General features: G+C 44.3%; 1 protein-coding gene across 4 annotated transcripts in view; it reads left to right on the top strand.

The window, feature by feature from the left end:
• TBC1D24 (TBC1 domain family member 24) overlaps positions 1-18,291 on the top strand; it is a 30,360-nt gene extending 12,069 nt beyond the window's left edge. For 3 of the 4 annotated variants that reach the window (XM_017809038.1, XM_017809037.1, XM_017809035.1), the window contains 7 exons: positions 1,063-2,097; positions 4,267-4,284; positions 8,703-8,861; positions 9,587-9,650; positions 11,685-11,780; positions 12,456-12,690; positions 14,366-18,291. In XM_017809038.1, the coding sequence (XP_017664527.1) occupies positions 1,139-2,097; positions 4,267-4,284; positions 8,703-8,861; positions 9,587-9,650; positions 11,685-11,780; positions 12,456-12,690; positions 14,366-14,520 (1,686 nt within the window). In that variant the 5' untranslated portion in view covers positions 1,063-1,138 and the 3' untranslated portion in view covers positions 14,521-18,291. The remainder of the gene's footprint in view (positions 1-1,062; positions 2,098-4,266; positions 4,285-8,702; positions 8,862-9,586; positions 9,651-11,684; positions 11,781-12,455; positions 12,691-14,365) is intronic. The other variant, XM_017809039.1, reaches the window with a different exon arrangement.
• The last annotated feature ends 995 nt before the right edge of the window (positions 18,292-19,286 follow it).

The raw sequence follows: 19,286 nt of genomic DNA, 5'->3' as shown, positions 1-19,286 counted from the left end.
CAGGGTGTGAGGCAGTGAGGCCAGAACCTGATGTTTGCCAAGGTGTCTGTGACATCTCCAGTGCAGGGGACAGCAGGCCCTCTAGTGGGAGAACTGCTGTGTGCCTGTGTGACAGGGCATGGCCTGTGTCCAGAGCACCACTGGGAACATGGAAGTTCTGTAATGAAGCTGTTTGAAGCTGACCCTAGCATGTACTGCAGTCAGGAGGGGTGGGTCTGTCCTGCGCTAATCTTTGTTGTGGCACTAGTGATGATCTGACTGACACAGAACCACAGGATCACTGAGACTGGAAAAGACCTCCAAGATGGAGCCTACCCTGTGACCAATCCCCACACTGTCAGCTGGACCAGAGCACTGAGTGCTACATACAGTCATTTCTTGAACACCATCCAGGGACAAGGACTCCACCACCTCCCTGGACAGCCTGTTCCACTGCCTGACCACCTTTTCCATGAAGAAATATTGCTTATCCAATGAAAAACAAAAGTCGTACCAGATTAACAAGCTGATCTCAGTGACTGTGTGGTCACACAGGTGCCCCTACAAGCACCAAGAAGTGACTAGGAGCGCATGGCTGTGGCTAGTAGGAGATCAGATCTCACTGGCCACACAGTCTCAGAACAGTGTAAACTACTTCTGAGACTGCATCCTTCTCGTATGAGTAGTGCTTAACTTCCCCAGAGAATTGGAAAGAGAGATTGCAAATTTAACAGACCTTACAACAGATATTTTTGAAGTGAGAGTCTTCTGTTTTCTTAAGTGAGATGTGAATATAAAGATCTATGCCTCATCTTAGACCTTCAGTTAGGGAAATTAATTTCCTGGGAAGATGTCCTCAGGATCAGTGTCTTGGCTGGACATTGACCAATTACTGCAGTAGTAGTTACTGACGATGCAAGGAAAGTTGGGCTTAAAAATAAAGAGGCATCTTTAACTTTCTTTGCTGTAGAAAACAGTTTTGTTATTGCAGGAACAAGTTGAATGTACGTGTCTCTGTTCCTAAAGAAAATGGGAGATTACCTGTTACTCAAACTTCTATTTTTTTAATTGTTCCTTTTGCAGAAAAATCTGCAAGTCCTTCAATGACTAAGTAAGGTCTCCGTTCTCATGATTTATCTGATTTACTTCTCCTGGAGCCATGGATGAGTACAGTCGCTTTGTGGACTGGGACAAAATGGATGTGAGTGCCCAGAGCCAGGACATGAAGGAGCTCAGCTGCACTGAGTTCCAGGAGCTCAAGCACCTGGCCCGGCAGGGCTACTGGGCCAAGAACCACTGTCTGAGAGCCAAAGTGTACCACAAACTCATCAGCAGCATCCCATGCCGCACGGTGACCCCAGATGCCAACGTGTACCGGGACATCGTCGTGAAGATTGTGGGAAAGCGCAGCAGCAGCTCCCTGCCCCTGCCAGAGTTTGTGGACAACAGCCTGGTCCCCACGTACTGCCTGAACGCAGAGGGCGTCGGGGCGGTCAGGAAGATCATCCTGTGCATCGCCAACCAGTTCCCGGACATCTCGTTCTGCCCGGCGCTGCCAGCGGTGATCGCACTGCTGCTGCACTACAGCAAGGATGAGGCCGAGTGCTTTGAGCAGGTCTGTCGCATTCTGGCCTGCAATGACCCCTCCAAGCGGCTCATCGACCAGACCTTCCTGGCCTTTGAGTCCTCCTGCATGACCTTCGGGGACCTGGTGAACAAGTACTGCCAGGCAGCCCACAAGCTGATGGTGGCCGTGTCCGAGGACGTGCTGGAGGTGTACTCGGACTGGCAGCGGTGGCTCTTTGGGGAGCTGCCCATGGCCTACGTCGCGCGGGTCTTTGACGTGTTCCTGGTGGAAGGGTACAAGGTTCTCTATCGCGTCGCGCTGGCTCTTCTGAAGTTCTTTCACAAAGTCAGAGCTGGGCAGCCCATGGAGTCCGACAGCATTCAGCAGGACATCCGAGCCTTCGTGAGGGACATCGCCAAGTCAGTTACTCCGGAGAGGCTCCTGGAAAAAGCCTTTGCTATCCGCCTTTTCTCTCGGAAGGAGATCCAATTGCTGCAGATGGCCAATGAGAAGGCTTTGCAGCAGAAGGGCATCACGGTCAAACAGAAAAGGTAGGGGCTCACCACAGGCAGCCTGAGCCACCTCTGGAGTTTTCCTAGTCAGGCAACCCTGGGGCACTGCTGGGACGGCTCCACTCGTGTGTGCTAGTGTCCTCTGATGTTTTCTCTCTGACAAAAAAGCCAGAAGCCCCAAAATTAAGCATTAGTGAGAAGTGTAACTGAAGTGTTATGACACAGGCAGAACAGAGCAGTTTCTCATAGCTTGCTCAGTGATGAATTTATACAGGTACATATTAATTACAAGTATTGCATCTCAAAAGTGTCTTTCTTTTTTAAATGAAAAGGTATTTTAGCAAAGCTGGAAAAAGCACTGATAATTTACTTGGAAGAAACATACACAAACAACTGTGAAAATTAATTCTTAAATATGAGATTATCTGTATAAAATGTCAAATTGATGCTGCCCACTACTGTGAATTCAGCAGTTTCTTTAGTGTAAGTAGGTGCTGTCCCAGCTGGGAACATTTTGCCTAACTGGGGAGTTATTTTAACAGAGCAAGGATGAAAAAAGTCTTATTTACAGGTTACTTTTTAAATTAGTTTGACTGCAAGCCTCCTGAAAGTCAAGAGTATCGGTCAAAGGTAGGAGTTGATCTATTTTGTAACAGGTTCGTATACTATTAGAAATAATGATTTTGAAAGAAATGTGGGAGAGAAGAGTGAGTATGCAGGTCCAAAACGTGATTGTGTCATCACAATTCCTTTTCAGAAATGAGGGGAGAAAAAACCAGCTGTGAAACTAGGGAATGAAATCCTGCTCCATTGTGGTAGTAAAAGCCATACTAATAAAAAGCCTAGCTGAAAGACCTCTCCATGGATATAAAAAAGGTAGCAATTTATTAATCTAATCAAAATTAGCATCCTGCCAAGTGCAAATGTATGTGCAGGTAAATGCTGGTGGTGCATGTGCTATTTCTCCAGAGGCCTCTGACAGCAGCAAACTTCTCCCAGCCACTTTTGAAATCTGAGTTTAAGTGTTGGACAGTTTTATGAGCTGCCCTGCCCTCTGAAGGGAAGGGTGACTTCTACACTCCCTGGGTCAGTGAGTGTGTTCTCTAGAATTTGGTATTCTATAGGCACAGTCTCATTTTCTCTAAATCTTCAAAAATCCAAAGGTACCAGCCCCTGATGTAGTAGGATCTTCCAGCTAACTGTTGCTGAATTAGTTGTAAACAGATATCATTCCATGGAATGGAAATACACACTGAGCACACTTCAGCCTATAAAATAACATAAATCTTAGCTGAACCTCCTTCATGTGTCTAAGCACATGTAAAGTTCCCTCCAGTCTTCTCCAGTGGTTAATTTTTAGACTCACAACTTGTTTACAATCAGCTGCTTCATTTTTCTGTCAGATTCAACTATTTCAGGGCCTTTAGCCAGTGGATTGTCACATCAGGGAGAGTTCAGACCGTTGCATTTGGGACTCACAACCAGGAGTGTTAACTCTTTCAATATGTGTCTTTTCTTCCTGTTCTGAAGTTCAGGAGAGTTGTAATATCCTTTCTGAGTATATTCTTTAAAACAGAACAAGAACTTTAAAAAAAAAAAAAAGAAAAGAAAAGAAAAAAAACTCCACGCCACAACTAACCACAAAAACCCCAGAAACTCCTGCTGTGTTACATGTTGCAGAGAAATTCTCACTCACAACTGTGGTACCTTTAAAGCAAAATACAGTAATATACCCAAATAAAGCCAGTAGCTACTGCTACATCAAGCAGAATTGCTACTGAAAGGTTTGTATCCTCGCTTGGCTACTTTTGTGAACCCACTGAAACTTCTCAGTGTCCTGGGGAGCTTGGCTCAGTTTGGATCCCAGATGTGGGCGCAGGAGAAGTGAGCTGTTCTCCAGGGCTCCATAGGATGCCAGTGAGTTCTCTTCTCCAGGTCTGTTTGGCCTGTGCAAGGAGATGATTTATTTTCCAATCACATAACAAAAAAGGGGGGGGGGGGATAGAAATATAAATGTTTTAACCTGTCTGATTGTTTTTCTCATGCTTGGTGACTCAAATCAAACCTTGCTTTGTTTCTCTCCAGGCTCCTTTCACTCACTTTGTCACGGATGTAGGAAGTCACTGATCTTTTCTGTCTTTTTTTGTCTTTCTTCTTGTACATTCTCCTCTGTCCATTCCATCCCCACTGCACCCCTCCTGTTTGCAGCCTTGCACCTCCCAAAAGGTAGGTTAAAACACTTGAACCCTTTGTACTTTGCTGGTTTCCCCTGTCTTTGGCTGGTTATTTGTTCCAAGGCTGTTGTCATCGCTGACATTGGGGCAGGAGAAGCAGGGCAGCAACTGGAGCATCCCATTGCTGTGCCACAGCTCCTGAACACGCTCCTGCAAAGTTAGTTCAAAGCACCTGCAAAGCTGTAAGGGAAGGAATCGTGGCCCAGGGAGTGAGCAGAGCACTTCAGACAGCAGCACAGCTGTGCCCTGCAGAGTGGGAAAGAGTAATGGACATGGTGGGATCATGGTAATGGCTATAAAGGGCCGTTATAATAATGGTCCTTTCTACACGAGAAGAAGAGGTGGTGGGTTTTTTTTAAACACGTCAAATAACATGTTTTCAGAGCTGCTGGGTATAATCCCACATCCAAACCTGGTATATGCTCTTGCATTAGATGTGAGACACACACAACTTTTTTTCTTCTTTGCAAGTTTTCTGCAGTTATTTGGAAAGATTTTTTGAGACTGACCCCAACTTGGCACACTCCTAAAAGTGACCTGTCTCTATTAATACTGGATTATATTTATTTTTAAGTAGGCAGAGGGTTTTTAGAAGTGAGAAGACAAGACTCTTTTCCTGTGTCAAGGAGGCCAGAATTACTCAGCCATAGAGCATTAATGGTCAATAAAGTCATTCATCAAGTTTTGACCTGGAAAGTAAATCTTAAAGAACAAAACCCGGTGGATTGTGTTGTCTGATTAAAGGAGAACTTGGAAAGGAAAAAGACTACCTTGTGAGTACTAAATACCACAGATGTTTGGGTTTAAATTGATGCATTTGAGAATCCTCTGGCCTTGCTGCAGGTGCCCTGAGTTAACTTTAGTGAGTGATGGACACTAACATTTATACTAATTTATAAAATCAAAGCTGGAATCAATTTTCTTGTGTTTTCCTGTTTGAAAGAACATCTTAAGAGACTTATCAAAGCATGTTTCATACCATAACTTCTGTGTTGAGGATTTTACCCCTTATAAATCAGCAGGCTGTTAATTCCAGCCAAACAAACCTTCAGCATCTGTGTATTATTTTGCTGCAGTTAAATTGTTCTGAAAGCAGCAGAAAGCCTTAATTTCTGCTAGGAAATAGATTGGGTTTGAGGGGGCCTAGGTAGGTGCAGGGTGTCTGTTGACATTGATCTCTACACAGGATTAGGTTTCGGGTTTATGCACCACAAATTACTTATATTGCCATTTATGACTGAAAAAGAACATCTCCCTTTTCCCACACAGTTACACCCTCGCTGAAATTATAATGGAATTTAAAGCTAATGCAGCCCCTGTAAGATTTGACCCAAACCAGAATAGAGCAGGACGATGTAACTCAGTGAGTCATACCTTGGAGTGGGGTATTTGTTGTCATGGGCATATCACTGGGACCTTTGAGGTGTCTGAAGCACACTGTATTAATGATACAGCTGGAAAAAACAGCACTCCTAGTGAAAGCAGCAAATAAGCTGCTTTATTAAAAATTCATTGTGCTGGGTTTCTAAATCTCATTTCCTTCGGTATAATAGCAGTTGAAAAAGTCTTTCCGACATCAGCAATCAATAGAAAGTTGTCATTCTCATCCCAGTAACTGAGGAAACAGTAAGGCAGGGTAAAATCTTACTGAATTTGTTCAGTTCTAGTGGTAGACTGTAATGCTATCCAAATTTACTGATTTTTCAGACTGCTTGTTTTTTTACCAGATAACCCTGAAAGACCTGTAGTATGGTGAAGGCTAAACTTATTTTTCCTCAGTAAATATAAACCAAAACATTCTTAGTCAACTTGCGTTTTTTTCTTAGTCAACTTGCGTTTGTTCATTTTCACTCATTTACTACTTTGAAAAGCAGCTGCCAAACTGAAGGAGATGATTTTTCAGTGTCATTAGATAAATATTGTCAAAAATAGGAGAACTAATACAGGTTAGATACTTGTAACTAGATGCAATTTTCTGGGCCCTCCCCCCCCCCCCCCCCCCCCCCCGAAAAAACCCTTATATTTTTGCTCAGCAGCACAGATGGTTTGACATAGGCACAGGCTGTGTGTGGACACTGGTATCAACACAGGATCAGGTTTCAGTCTCAGGCACCTGCAGCTGTGATTTGTGACTGGGAAATAGCAGGTCATTTGATTTCACATCCTTTGGCCAAGTTGTAGTCTAGGTTGAACTAGATGATGAGATTAAATATGGAATGATTTGCCATGATATTCAAAGGGAAGGAACTGTATTCCTGGGATAGTTTTAAATGGTCAATATAGTGGCAAATGCTTTCGAGGAAATCAGAAAGATCTGTTTGAAAAGGTAATATTCTACCTCCATGGAAGAGTTGTGGGAAGACACAGGGTTCTGAAAGGGATGTGTTCCTGGAAAACTGCTGAGCTCAGGCTTTGTGTGGGGCTTGGGGAGGAAAGTCCTTAAACCAGCAGTTCAGATCAGCCAGAAGGAACAAAGGCAAAAGCAAAGGCACTCTGACTGTGAGAGCCTCTTAGGAACAAGAGCTGAAGTTTAGTTGCCCAAACAGCTCACAGAAGTGTGAAAAAATATACAGACCAGAAATACAAATAATTCTGAGGCTTGCCTGAGGTGGAACTTTAAAACTTTTGATATTTGCTACTAACTCTTAGCCTATTTATCATCATTACTTTTCCTCCAGAAATTCACTCTAACAAACTATTTGATTGCCCTGAATACTTTTTGATTACTTAAATATGGAAAAAAAAAATCTAATTTCTGCTGAACAGAAACCAAGGCTTTGTTTCTCAGCTCTGTTCTGTAGTGCCACCAGTTTTAGCTGCAGACCAGACAGGATCCAGAGAATGAGACCTAAAGTAAGATTCTGGAGATGTGGGTTCAAAGCTTGGCTCATACTTTGCTTCAGTGGATCTCTCCTGTGGCTCAGCTTGCTGTTTAAAAACACGAATAATTTCCCTAGTCAGTGATACTGTAAGTTTTAAAAGCCATTAAGAGTTACAAGTTGCTTCAATAGGTGCCCATAAAAGTTCCTTGCTCATTAAATAACTCAGGGTATCAATGCAGGGAGTGATTTGGTTCATTTGGCTGGAGAAAGCAGTAATTTTAGTATTTTTTTTTAAGTGACTTAAGGAGTCACTTCATTAGAAATGCTGACACTAAGGCAGCTACAAGTAAGTTTCAGAAAGCAGGTCCCAGTGTCTCCAAGCAAGCACCACTCTGAAGTACAGTACAAATGCTGCTGATTTTTTGGTACTGCAAGCATGAAAAATAATAAACAATTATAGTTAGTGTGTTTTAGGAAGTGAGCTAAGCTGTCCAGATCCATATAGATGTACACTACTGAGCACCCTCTTTGTGTTCCATGAAACTGAAAGAAATGTGTAATTATCAGAAAAAAAACATCAGAAATAGGCAAATACTTGCACCTGAACCCTTGCATGCAGAGCAAACTGATAAAGCTTCACTTGACTGCTGGCTGCCCAGTAACTCAGTGTCTTGTGCGAGCTTCTGTGTCCCTGCACCATGTCCTTGGCTGTCACCTTTGCATTTTGAGTGTTTAACACTTGTTTAATCCCCAGGCTCTGGGTTTGTGTGCTTGTTTAATCTGAGAACTGAGGGCTGGTTAAACTGATGATGGTTGTTACCCTCAAGTGTTTAAAAGCCATTAATCAATCCTTATAACTGTATCAGACCCCTCGGGGGGGCGTGGGGGTTTCCTTTCCATTGTCCATGTCCACCATTCCTTCATGTTCTCAGGCTCCCTCTGTAACCATGAGCCCAGGAACTTCTTTAGTTCTTAATGAAGTGGAAGTCATTACTAATGACATGTTTCCAAGAGGTGGAACTTTCAGAAAGCTTCAAATATTTTCCGTGGATTAAAGTTGCCCAACCTGGTAATACTAATTCCTCAAAGGTTTCTGAGTGCTTTAGGGATTCTCTAACTCCTGATACAGGCAGGACCTGAGGGGGGGGGGGTAAGTACTACCCCTTCCTTTCAGATCCTGGCTGTTTGTTTTGGCATTCTATTCTCTGTGCTTAAATACAAGTGCAATTTGAGAGAGAGACCATCTCAAATAGCAAATACAATTTGAACTATTTAAGGTCATGGTCATCCTCACTGGCTCAGCATTGTGTCCTCTGTGTATAAAGGTGCAGGCAACAGCTGCCATACAGAGGAATAGCTCCAGGTATTTCAGTCAGACTAGATCTCTGCCTCTCAGGATTATGTTAAATTGCAGTAATTTATTACCTTCACTAGGCCATGGCCTTCTAATCCCGTGAGGTGGAGCTGTGAACAATAATTTATCTACTAGGGTCTGTTAGTGCTCAGCTATCTTTGCATGTTACTGTCCTGTAATCCAAAACTCGTTAAACAAAACTTGTTTCTCAATGTTTTGTGTTGTATTTCTCAGGCAGAATGTGCACTTGGCAGTTCATGCTGAGAACTTCAAGTCAGAAATTGTCAGTGTGAAGGAAATGAGAGACATCTGGTCATGGATCCCAGAGCGATTTGCTCTGTGCCAGCCCCTCCTGCTTTTCACCACCTTGGAACATGGCTGTAGCCTGAGCAGGTAAGGACAACCTTCAAAGCTCTCAAACTTCCATCAGTTCCCTGACTGTGCTGGTCTGAGACTGGTTCATTCCTCACGGGGTCAAATGGTTCAATTCAGTGGCAGATCTTCGGGCTCTTTTGACAGAAAACCTTGTTGAGACTGATCCAAGGAATAAGGGAGATTCCTCTACATGAATCTGATTGTCATCATTTTTTAAGTGGGATAAACTAGATATGAGTTCTCCTTCCACTTGGCACAGAAGACTATAACCCTATAGCTCCTAAAAATGACTGTCGTTGGCAGGTGAGGTACTGAGGCAGGGAGTGACCTGCTCTCCCAGCCCCATGTGCCTGAGGAAGAGCAAAAGCAAGCAAAGAGAATGCATCACAATTAGTTTCTATGAAGACCCAAAGCCCTTCAGACACAGCCGTCAGCCCTCTGGGTTGTTTTAATTCAAAATGCTGTAAAATGCTGCTGTTGGGATGGTCAGGTTTCCAGTTATTCTGCAGAGATATAAGCAACTGCAGAGAACTGAGTAGAGAACAACTGCTTGATAATATTCATTTACACTCAGCTGTATGATTTACATGGACTGCAGAAAGCATTTGCAGGAATGTTCTTAGTCTTCAGATGATTTTTGCTATGGCATCAGCTGGAGGAGGAGGTGGTGCATGATGCTGAGGAGGGAAGGAGCTGCAGTTGGTGGTAGTTGAGTGCTCATTTTTGTGTGCTCTGCCCTTCAGGTTCTATTCCCACAGTGAGGGACACGAACCAACTCTTCTCCTCATCAAGACAACAGCAAAAGAGGTGAGTGAAGTGAAAGAGAAGTGATTAAACTGGGTTTTGGGCAGTGTGCAATGCTGTATTGCAACACAAAACTGTGTATAATAAAATGAATAAGCAAGGGTTGGTTTTGTTTTTTTAACAATCCATGCTTTAAATGATTCCATTTGTTGGTTATAGGACTATGCATTCTTGAGTAGATCTTGTAAACCAAGTCTTGGTCAGCTGCTTTTTCTCCTGTAACTAATGTGGGATGATGGACTAAAGTAACTCATTTTGCTCTTGGACAGACTCTGAATTGCAGAATCAAAGGGACAGGGTGGGAATTGTGTTAAACTCATGATGCATAGAAGATATTTTCTTTTCTCCAGGATATGAGGAGAGAAAGTAGCAGAATTCGAATGGTATGAATAATGCTACACTACATAATGTGAAAGCAAAAGCCTTAGCTTCATCTCCTTCTTGACTGGGACAAAAATAAGCCAGGGCAGCTGTGAGAAGCTGAGGAGGAGTGCACACAGGTGCCTTGTTTCTGCTTTGCTGTGTGTGACAGTATCAGGCAGCATAATGTGAAAGCAGCAGCTTTAATACATAAAACAAGAAGTCTTCCCAGAACCTTCTCAGGAGGGCACACAGGAGCTTCCTGTGATGGTGCTGGTTATCTGTGCCACTGTGCGTGACTTTTAAATATCCTGTATATTACATTAAGCTGTTTGCAGCCTGTGGGCTTATATTCCTCCCTATGTCCCTGCAGGACGACTGTCCATGAACAAGCCCATTTCTACTCTTATTTGCAGCTACCTAATGCTCAGACTCTGGGTCATTTCATATTTCTGATGGTTTCTGGACATCCAGGCCTGCATTGACATGCCAATGGCTCATGGAATACCCCTGGTGTCTAAAGGAGAAAGGGGGGAATATTTGTTTATTATTTTGCTTCTTGTCCTGGATTATGTCAAAAGTCTTTGTAAGGGATGCTGGTTTTTCTAGCATGGTTTGCTTCTTACCTCTCAAAAAAAATATATACAGAAAAAATAAAAAAGCAGGAGAAAAATAAGGGGGGTTTCGTTTGGTGATTGTGGGTTTGAGGTTTAATACAAAGGATTGTTCATCCTCTATTCATACATCTATAGTTACTTTTTAGAATGAAGAAAATTTGCCTTCTGATTTTCTGTCTCTCATATCCGTCGGGCATATCACATCAAATGGACTTCTGTGTCATTTAGATTTAGTTCTAAATTGACATTTAACTCCAAATACAGATTTATCTATATAAAAAACTTGTTCTTCAAGGATCTTGTCCTAGGAGCTCTGTTTGTAATGCTGGTGAAGGCTAAACAGCAAGTGTTCTTTAGAATAATTCTGTATAACCATAACTGGTTTTCCAGTTTCTGGGGGAAAAAAAGCAGGGATGCTTTCACCCTGCTCTTGGAGCTTCATTGTGTGTGCATTTGGCTGGGATGTGTATTGCCAGTAGCAAAAAATTCTTCTCCTGCAAACAAAAGGCTCCAGAAATCAGCTCAGCTTTCTGAGAGTGCTTCCCTTTGTTGGAGATTAGTGACCCCCCTGTGGTTTGCTGCTGAATATCTGAGCTAGTTCACCATTGGCTTAGCTAAGCTGGCTTTGGCCTACACTTGGAAATGTAAGAAAGCCACCAAGGCCACTGTTTATGACCAGAACATGTTCAGGCAGAGCTGCTCATACTGTAAAAACAACACTGTTGCTTTGGATGCCAAAGTGAGGAAGTGGGAGTCAGGCTGTACAGGTTTGGAGTGATTCGTGCTTTGGTACTGGGGTTCCGTTGGAACATTTCTCCCTTAAGGCCTTAGAGATGTGAAATAATTCATGAAACTCTTCAGATTTAAGGGAAACCGCAGGCGGATTAAAGCAATTTAAATCTATCTTTAGATATAAATGCTTGTGCTGCTTTAATCCACTGGTAGAGAGATTCTGAAACTCCAACTAAAACCTGCAGTTTTGGCCTCTGAAATGTCAGTATCAGTGGGTTTAACACACTTCCTCCTTTGATGGGAAGCCTGACTATGCTGTCTGTGCCAGGTCTGTGGGGCCTACCTGTCCACGGACTGGAGCGAGCGCCGGCGAGGAGGGAACAAGCTGAGCTTCTTTGGGACTGGAGAGTGCTTTGTGTTCAGGGTGAGTACAATTTTATTGTTCCTGCCCAGTAGCAAGACAGAACCACTGTACTTGTGTAACTCTTACTTCCCTTCCGCTTAAGTTTCTTCCCTTGCGTGGAATATTTTCTTAAAAGATCAGAGAATCATTGGAAAAGACCTTAAAGATCATCAATTCCAGTTGTCAATCCAGCACCAGCACCACGTTCATCACTAAGCCACATCCTCAAGTGCCACATCCACACAGCTTTTAAGTCCCTCCAGGGATGGTGGCCCCACCCCTTTCCTGGGCAGCCTATGCCAGTGCCTGGCAACCCTTTCAGTGAAGAATTTTTCACAATATTCAACCTAAACCTCCCCTGGCACAACTTAAGGCCATTTGCTCTTGTCTATCTCTTGATACCCAGGAGGAGAGACCAACCCTCACCTGGCTCCACCGTCCTGTCAGGGAGTTGTAGAGAGAGGTGATGCAGAGATGAGAGATGTAATAAGGTAACTCAAAATCACTTCATCATTTCTTCAATCACCTAAAAAGCAGAGGAATAAAGAATACAACATCTGGCCTCAATAAGGGTTGATCCAATCTTTCCCACTGCCTGTGCAGGTGGCGACCGAGAGTCTGGAATGTCCTTTGCTGAGCAGAGCTCTGTGCAGTGTGGGCACTAACTACAGCCCTGCTCTCTCTGCCCCTCTGCAGCTGCAGCCAGAAGTGGAACGCTACGAGTGGGTGATCATAAAGCACCCAGAACTGGCCACAGCTGGCCCAGAGACAGAGAACCACTCCTCCCCAGCTCCCAGCACGCTCTCCTCCGGCAGTGGCCCCTCGGAGCCCTCGGATCGCCTCTCTCCCTTCCTGTCAGCGCGGCACTTCAACCTGCCTTCCAAAACCGCCTCCATGTTCATGGCTGGCAGCAGCGAGTGCATCATCGTCGGTGAGTCGGTGTGAGAATCCAAGCACAGATCCTACCCCAGCTCTTCCTATCCACCTCAGATATGTGGTTAATACAGGTGACCCCTGTATCTGTTTCAGTATCGCCACAGTTAGAGATAAAACTGCCCAAAACCTGATATTATTTCCCAGCAAAATTTTTCTGTGGGAAAACTTGCATGCAAGCGTTTTAGAGAAGACTCGTGGCTTTAAGCACAGCCATTCCTTCAAACTGCCTAATTCAGGATGAGAAGTAGTTCTCAAAAGGAACTTACTTTACATCAAGGCTTTTGAAACACAGACTAAACTATAAAACATGTTAATTCTCCAGGAACTTTACTGGATCTGTGGTGCTACTGACTTTGGCAAAATCCTTCTTAGTAATGTTGTCACCTAAATGGGATTTACAAGGAACATGTATAAAACCATAGTTGTCCTTTTCCCAAAAAGCTTTACTTGACAGTTGTTAGGAGAGCAACTGGCCTGTGATTTCCTCTGTAATATCAGGTGTTGGCTGATTCCCCACCCTGCAGCATATGCACTAATCATAGACTTATGGAATGGTCTAGGTTGGAAAAGCTCTCTAAGATCATCAAATCCAACTGCTCCCCCAGCAGTGCCAAGGCCACCACTAACCCCTGTCCCCACATGCCACATCCACACAGCTTGTAAAACCCTCCAGGGATGGTGACTCCATCACTGCCCTGGGCAGCTGTGCCAGGGCCTGACCACCCTTTCCTTGAAGAAATTTTCCCCGATATCCAACCTAAACCTCCCCTGGCACAACTTGAGGCCGTTTCCTCTCATCTTGTCCCTTGTTCCCTGGGAAGAGAGCCTGACCCCCACCTGGCTCCACCCTCTTGTCAGGGAGCTGTAGAGTGTGATGTGTCCCACCAGCTCTTCCTATCAGCCTTGGGTAAGGGAGTCACTTATATTTACCATATTCTACACTATAGGGAGGAATAAGAGAGATCCAGGCTTGGGTGGTAGATACAGAGAAGTGAGTGTTGTACACAACTCCAGCTGTGGACCAGAATTCCCACCCTTTTGATTCCTCAGATGTTTTTGGTAGATGTTCTTTGATGGTTGCCCTATAAGCAATAGGAGATCTTCCTTTTTGTTTTCCTAACATATTTCTGTCTAACTTTATTTCAGTTCTCTGCATTTTCTGACTGTAAGCAATGTGAACCTTGACATAGACCCACAGATAATCAAAATACTTTTAATTCTTACATGTTTTATGGTGATTTAGAAGACCAGACTGTTACTTACTGATCTTGTTCTTCTCCCACCTTTGATTTTTGACTGCTAACAGAATTATTTGTTTTTTCTTAACTGGAGGGCAAATTTGCAGTTGGTTGCTTCCAGTATCCTCCAGCATTGAAAAACAAATCTTCAGTACAGGTATTTGAGTCAGGCTTCTTGTTCTTACTGAGCTGCATTACTTTACTTTATTATTATTAAAAGAAATTATCCAGTTCTGATATTATCATTTAAAACCTTTACATCGGATCATACTCTTGTTACACCTGAAGACAGCTCTCAGACATCACTGAGGGCTTCCAGTTACTCACATGAGAAAAGCACTGAAGTCTTTCCTTTATTTTGGTTTTGTGTAGCTGTTTCCCATGCTAAGAAACGCAGAGACCCCCTCTGACCCTCTCTTTGTCTCTTCCCAGGAGGAGGTGATGGCCAGGCTCTGTACCTGGATGCAGATCTGAACCACGGGAGAACCAGCCACTGCAACACTTTCAATAACCAGCCACTGTGCTCTGAAAACTTCCAGATCTCTGTGCTGGAGGTGTGGGGCTTCAGGGACACCATGAATGGTTGACATGACTGTCATTAATCAACTAGTTTTTCAGTTGTTCTAGGATTCCCACGGCAAATTCCAAGGCAGGAGCCAAGTTGGAACATCCTTTTTGCTGGGCTCAGTGCTGTCAGTCATTCCTAAGTGGTGCACTTGGATACAGGGCCTAGTTGTTTACTCTTGTTTTAGACAGGTCAAGGTGAAGTAATGTCAACTCCTTGTGTCTTTACCTCTAGAGCTCTGTATTCAGGCCCTGCTATTAGGTAGAAATGAACGTGTGATGATTTCAGACCCATCCTAGGAGGATACAGGTCCATATCACGGGATAGGTTTGGTGTTTGCAGTTCCTCGGAGGCACAGCACTGGCTGAGCTGTGCTGCAGAGCTCTGAGCCACTGGCACCAGTACCTGGCCTGAGCCAGGAATATCAAATGTCTTCTCACAAGGAACACTGGTGACCTCAGATTTGATGTAGAACAGTAGTTCATAAAACCATTGCCCTACTCTGAGCAGACTTTGTGCAGACAAATCAGTACCATTAAGTAATGAAGCTCTTAATTCACACCAGAACCATGATTGCTAATCCTCTCCTTGTACCAGAACCCTTGGCACGTCCCAGTTGTATCTGTTTGAGGAGTATGCCTCTGAGAGAGGCATCCAGGCTGGACAGTCATATCTCCAAGGCTTGATTTTGTTTACATTCCTACTCCATATCAGTATGATGACTTCAGACTGACTTGTGTGTCAGGCAACTGGAAGCCAGAGCATATCTGCAGTGCTTAGAAACAGCCCTTTCCTCATCCTTCCTGGGAGCTGAAATGGAGCTTTAAATCTGAGAAAAACTGTGCTGATATCCCTGTGTGTTTGGGGAATTAAACATGGTGACATGGGAGCTTCATGCTCTCCCCACAAGCGAAGGAAGAAGATGGGAGGAAGATCCTGGAAAAAGTAGCAGTTTCCTGCCAGCATGTTCTAGTAGGTTCTGGGTGATGCAGAGAGGCTTCTGCTCATTCCTGAGCATTCCTACAGTCCTCTTTGGGCATGGCAGGTGGCATGTAATATCTGGAGGCAGTTTCCCAGTGTCTTTACCCAAAACTTGCACTGTCAACTGTGGAGCTTCTCCCACATGAAGCACAAATACATAAACATCAGTGCGTAGTCCAGAGCATACAACAGGATGGTCAAAGCTTCAGTGAGTAACTCACCAGTAAGATTTATCACAACAGGTAAAATGAAGGGAAAGAGAAATTGCTGATTCTTTCAACAGTTCAGTCTAAAAAATTGCTGTAAAGTGGGAGAAATGTTATTGCTACTTAAACTTGAACTTCATTAAAAGGAAAAATTAAGCATTAATAATGTTAAAAGTTAGGCTGGACAGGGTCACGTTCATGTTCAGAGGTGAGATTTTGGTGATGGTGGCTTGTCCAGCTTGGCAGCAGTGACAATCCCAAATGGCTTGGCAGAGGGCTGCCTCTTGCAGAGTATGTGAACAAACTTGGCAAAAATATGATTTGCTGCTTAAGGTGCCATTTTGAATTTTTGTCAAAATAACTCTCTGAAATATTGGCCTGTGTGCAGAACAGTTTAGGGTGTCTTTTGTACCATTTGTGTTTGCAGCTGGATTCTCTCACCCTGTCTGAGGGTCAGCACTGGGCCTCCCTTTCTCCTCCTTCCCACTCAGTGAGTTCTGTCCAGCTGTCTTTTCACAGGTTTACCATAGGCTTGATTGAACTGGGAGAGATAATTCATTTATACTGATGTATTTAGATGTGGAAGAACTCAGTCATATCAGGCTTTTTGCAAACACTGGCCAATGCTGCCTTCTGTTATATTTTTCAAAACCACCTGTGTCACTTTGCCCTTGCAGGTATCCCACAATCTTCCTCAGACAAAAGAAATTACCCAGAACATGTATTCCATTTAGTAGGTTCTCCTCAGTGTAGGTGAGTTTTCACTTTTGTCTGCATCTTCTCTTTTGAGCTTATGTGAGGTGCCCTTGGTAAAAAAAAAAAAGAAAAAGACCCACTCAAAAACACAGTAGCATTAATTTCCAGGTTGTTGTCGGAAATTCCCTGGAGCCGTGTGTTGGCAGGATTTGCGGGAGTTGAATATTATGCTCCAAATGAGTAGGTTTTATCTGCAGAATCTTTGCTGCAGTGTGATGGGATTTCCTCAGCAGTGTGATGGGATTTCCTCACTCCCATCCCCACTGGATGCAGCAATGGCAATACCTTATCGTAAGCCATACCTAAGAAACATGCCTCAGAAACATGCTCCTTTCCCTGCCATGTTCTTAGTGCACAGTGATTTGGGTGTTTGGAATCAGAAGTAACTCCTGGTTGCTCAGAAATCTCTTGTTGTGTGAGAATCCAAGGAGCAGTACTGGACACCAGGCACAGGGTTGGTTTGGTTTGATAAAGGCATCCTGTGGGACTGGTCTATGTGGTTTGAACTGGAATAGCCTAGGTAAGCAAGAGGCTGCAACAATCCTGGGAGAGGAGCTGTACAGTCCTGTGGCATCTTCACACAGTCCTTGTGTTCAGTAAAAGTGGATGTTCCTTGTCACATGCAAATCCTCATCTGTCATTCCTGTAGTGGTTGTGAGACACCTTAGAGGAACAAGACTTTGGCTTCTTTCCAGTACCAAAGAGGCGTTTTTCCTCTCTGTAGTTAATGGCTGTTGCTGACCAAGTGTTTATCAAAGTTTTTTACAGTTTGTCACATGCAAAGCCCTTGAGGTGGAGGCCACAGGCTGTTTTTGAAGACAATGACTGCAATGGGCACCTTATCAGAAAGTTCAAGTTATCTCAAGTGCTCCAGCTGTGAAGTGCTTTAGTCAGTTGTTACTTGCAGCTCTGAACAAGTGTTGGTGTAGTTTGTAGTCCCTCTTTGTGGTCCCCCTGGCAGCCATGACAGCAGTGCCAGAGTCAGGGGATGAGCCCTTTGTGGAGCTGGGCTGGGCCTCAGCCACCACCGTCCTGCAAGAGCATGTCTGCCTTCCTGAGAACCTGCTTCTGCTGTGGCATGTTCTCTTGAAAGCAGAAAAGATTCAAAACTCCTGACATCAGAAACTTGACTTCATTGTGAATGACATTCAGGCTGTTTGCAGGCCATGGGAACTGTTTCCAGCTGCAGCCAGGCTGGACAGACTTCACTGCTCCTGAGCTGCCATTCCTACACCTCCTGCACTTTGGCACACTCCCTTTTCTGATTGAAGCACATTAATCACCCTCCTGTTAACAGAGGCAAATTAACAAAGGGATGGGAAAAACTCCCATTTTCTCTCTGGTGACATATCTGAAGTCAAAATGGAGTGGGGCCAGTACTGTTCTTTAAAGAGTTAAACCATGCCAATAGAGATCTGTGGTTACCCACGGAGGGGTGGCACGTGCAGATCCTTCAACTGCTGTCTGTGTGTGTGCGTTGAATTTGTGTACTTTCTCCTCGGAAATCCATCCTCATTTTTGATGGGGAGTGATGTCCTCTGCCCGCTGAGCACAGGGACACTGATGCCACGGCCAGCAGGGACCAAGAGCTGAGCTGCAGCTCCGGCGAGTGACATCCAAGGCGTGCGCACCCGGCTCTTAGGACGCCTTTGTGCCAGCTCTCTGTCCTGAATTTCAGACTATTCACAGTCATGTTGAGTGTGTGCACTATTTGGGGTAATGTTCTCTCAGATGAGTGGTGGTGTGCTGTTGATTTGTTTTTCTACCCTCCCTTGGAATCACTGCCCTACGTCGATGGTATTTTTGTCACTGTGCGGAATCTTGGATTATATTAAAGGTATTTGACTGTGGGGGCTGCTGACCTTGTCCTTCCTTCGGGTCTTTTCCTTCCTGTCGAGCTTGTAGCAAAAGGCACCCTGAAACAGAGAGACCTGGAGTGTGTGTTCTCGGGCAGGACTCTGCACTGTGGTGAGGTGATTACACGGTTTCTGATTGTTTCAGAACTCACAGCACTTCCACTGAGACCAGGTACCAAGCTGACTGTAAAAAAGCTCTTGATTGGCAAATTCTGACATAAACCTTCCTTTTGCAGGGCTCAGGAGCATGGTTTGTCCCAGCGCAGCCTGATTTTAAAATGCAACTTAGAGGCGTCTTCTGACCGCCAACACCTCTAAGTTGTGACCACACAACACAGTGACCAAGGATGTAAATTTTAAAAGTGGAATTCCACTAAATTTTGGGGTTTAAACAAAACTCCTTTTTCCAAAAAAAAAAAAATAAACCCCCACCATATCTACCTCATACACAACTCTGGGCTTCCTGTGCTGCCATACATGGATGTTTTCAAGAGCAGAGCTGTGGTTTAAGGCAATGCAGTGTGGAAAAGAGGGATTGCTGAGCTGGCAGAAAATTCCCAGAGGATTCTCAAGCCAGCTCTGCACTTCCCTGAGGATTTGCTGCACAGAAAGCCCGCGGCCACTAGAGGTTCCTCTCAGCCTGTTCCTCTCCCACCGTCACCAGTAAATCCATTCTTGCAAGCCAGAAGTCCCAGAATTTAGTATACACTATCAGACTGTCCTTCTTTGTCAAAAGAGACAGGAGCAGGGAAAAATGGTGTGAATAGACTTTGTTCATATGGTTTCCTTAAAAGTGACCTTAGCTTTAAACACCACAAATCACAATTTTACAACTCCCTTAAGGGCCTTAATAACGAAGGTGCTTAGTAGCAGGAAGGTGTAACCGAGGGTCGTGAGGAGCTGAGCAGTGCAGGCAACTGGTTTGGGACCTCACAGTGACTGAGAGCTGTCCTTGGTTGCATCAGGCAGTGGGAGCTCTGTCCTGCCTG

Source organism: Lepidothrix coronata, unplaced genomic scaffold (assembly GCF_001604755.1).
Source record: "Lepidothrix coronata isolate B3197 unplaced genomic scaffold, Lepidothrix_coronata-1.0 Scaffold24, whole genome shotgun sequence".
Taxonomy (NCBI): domain Eukaryota; kingdom Metazoa; phylum Chordata; class Aves; order Passeriformes; family Pipridae; genus Lepidothrix; species Lepidothrix coronata.
The sequence above is the reverse complement of the archived record's forward strand: the minus strand, read 5'-3'. Positions and strand labels throughout refer to the sequence as shown.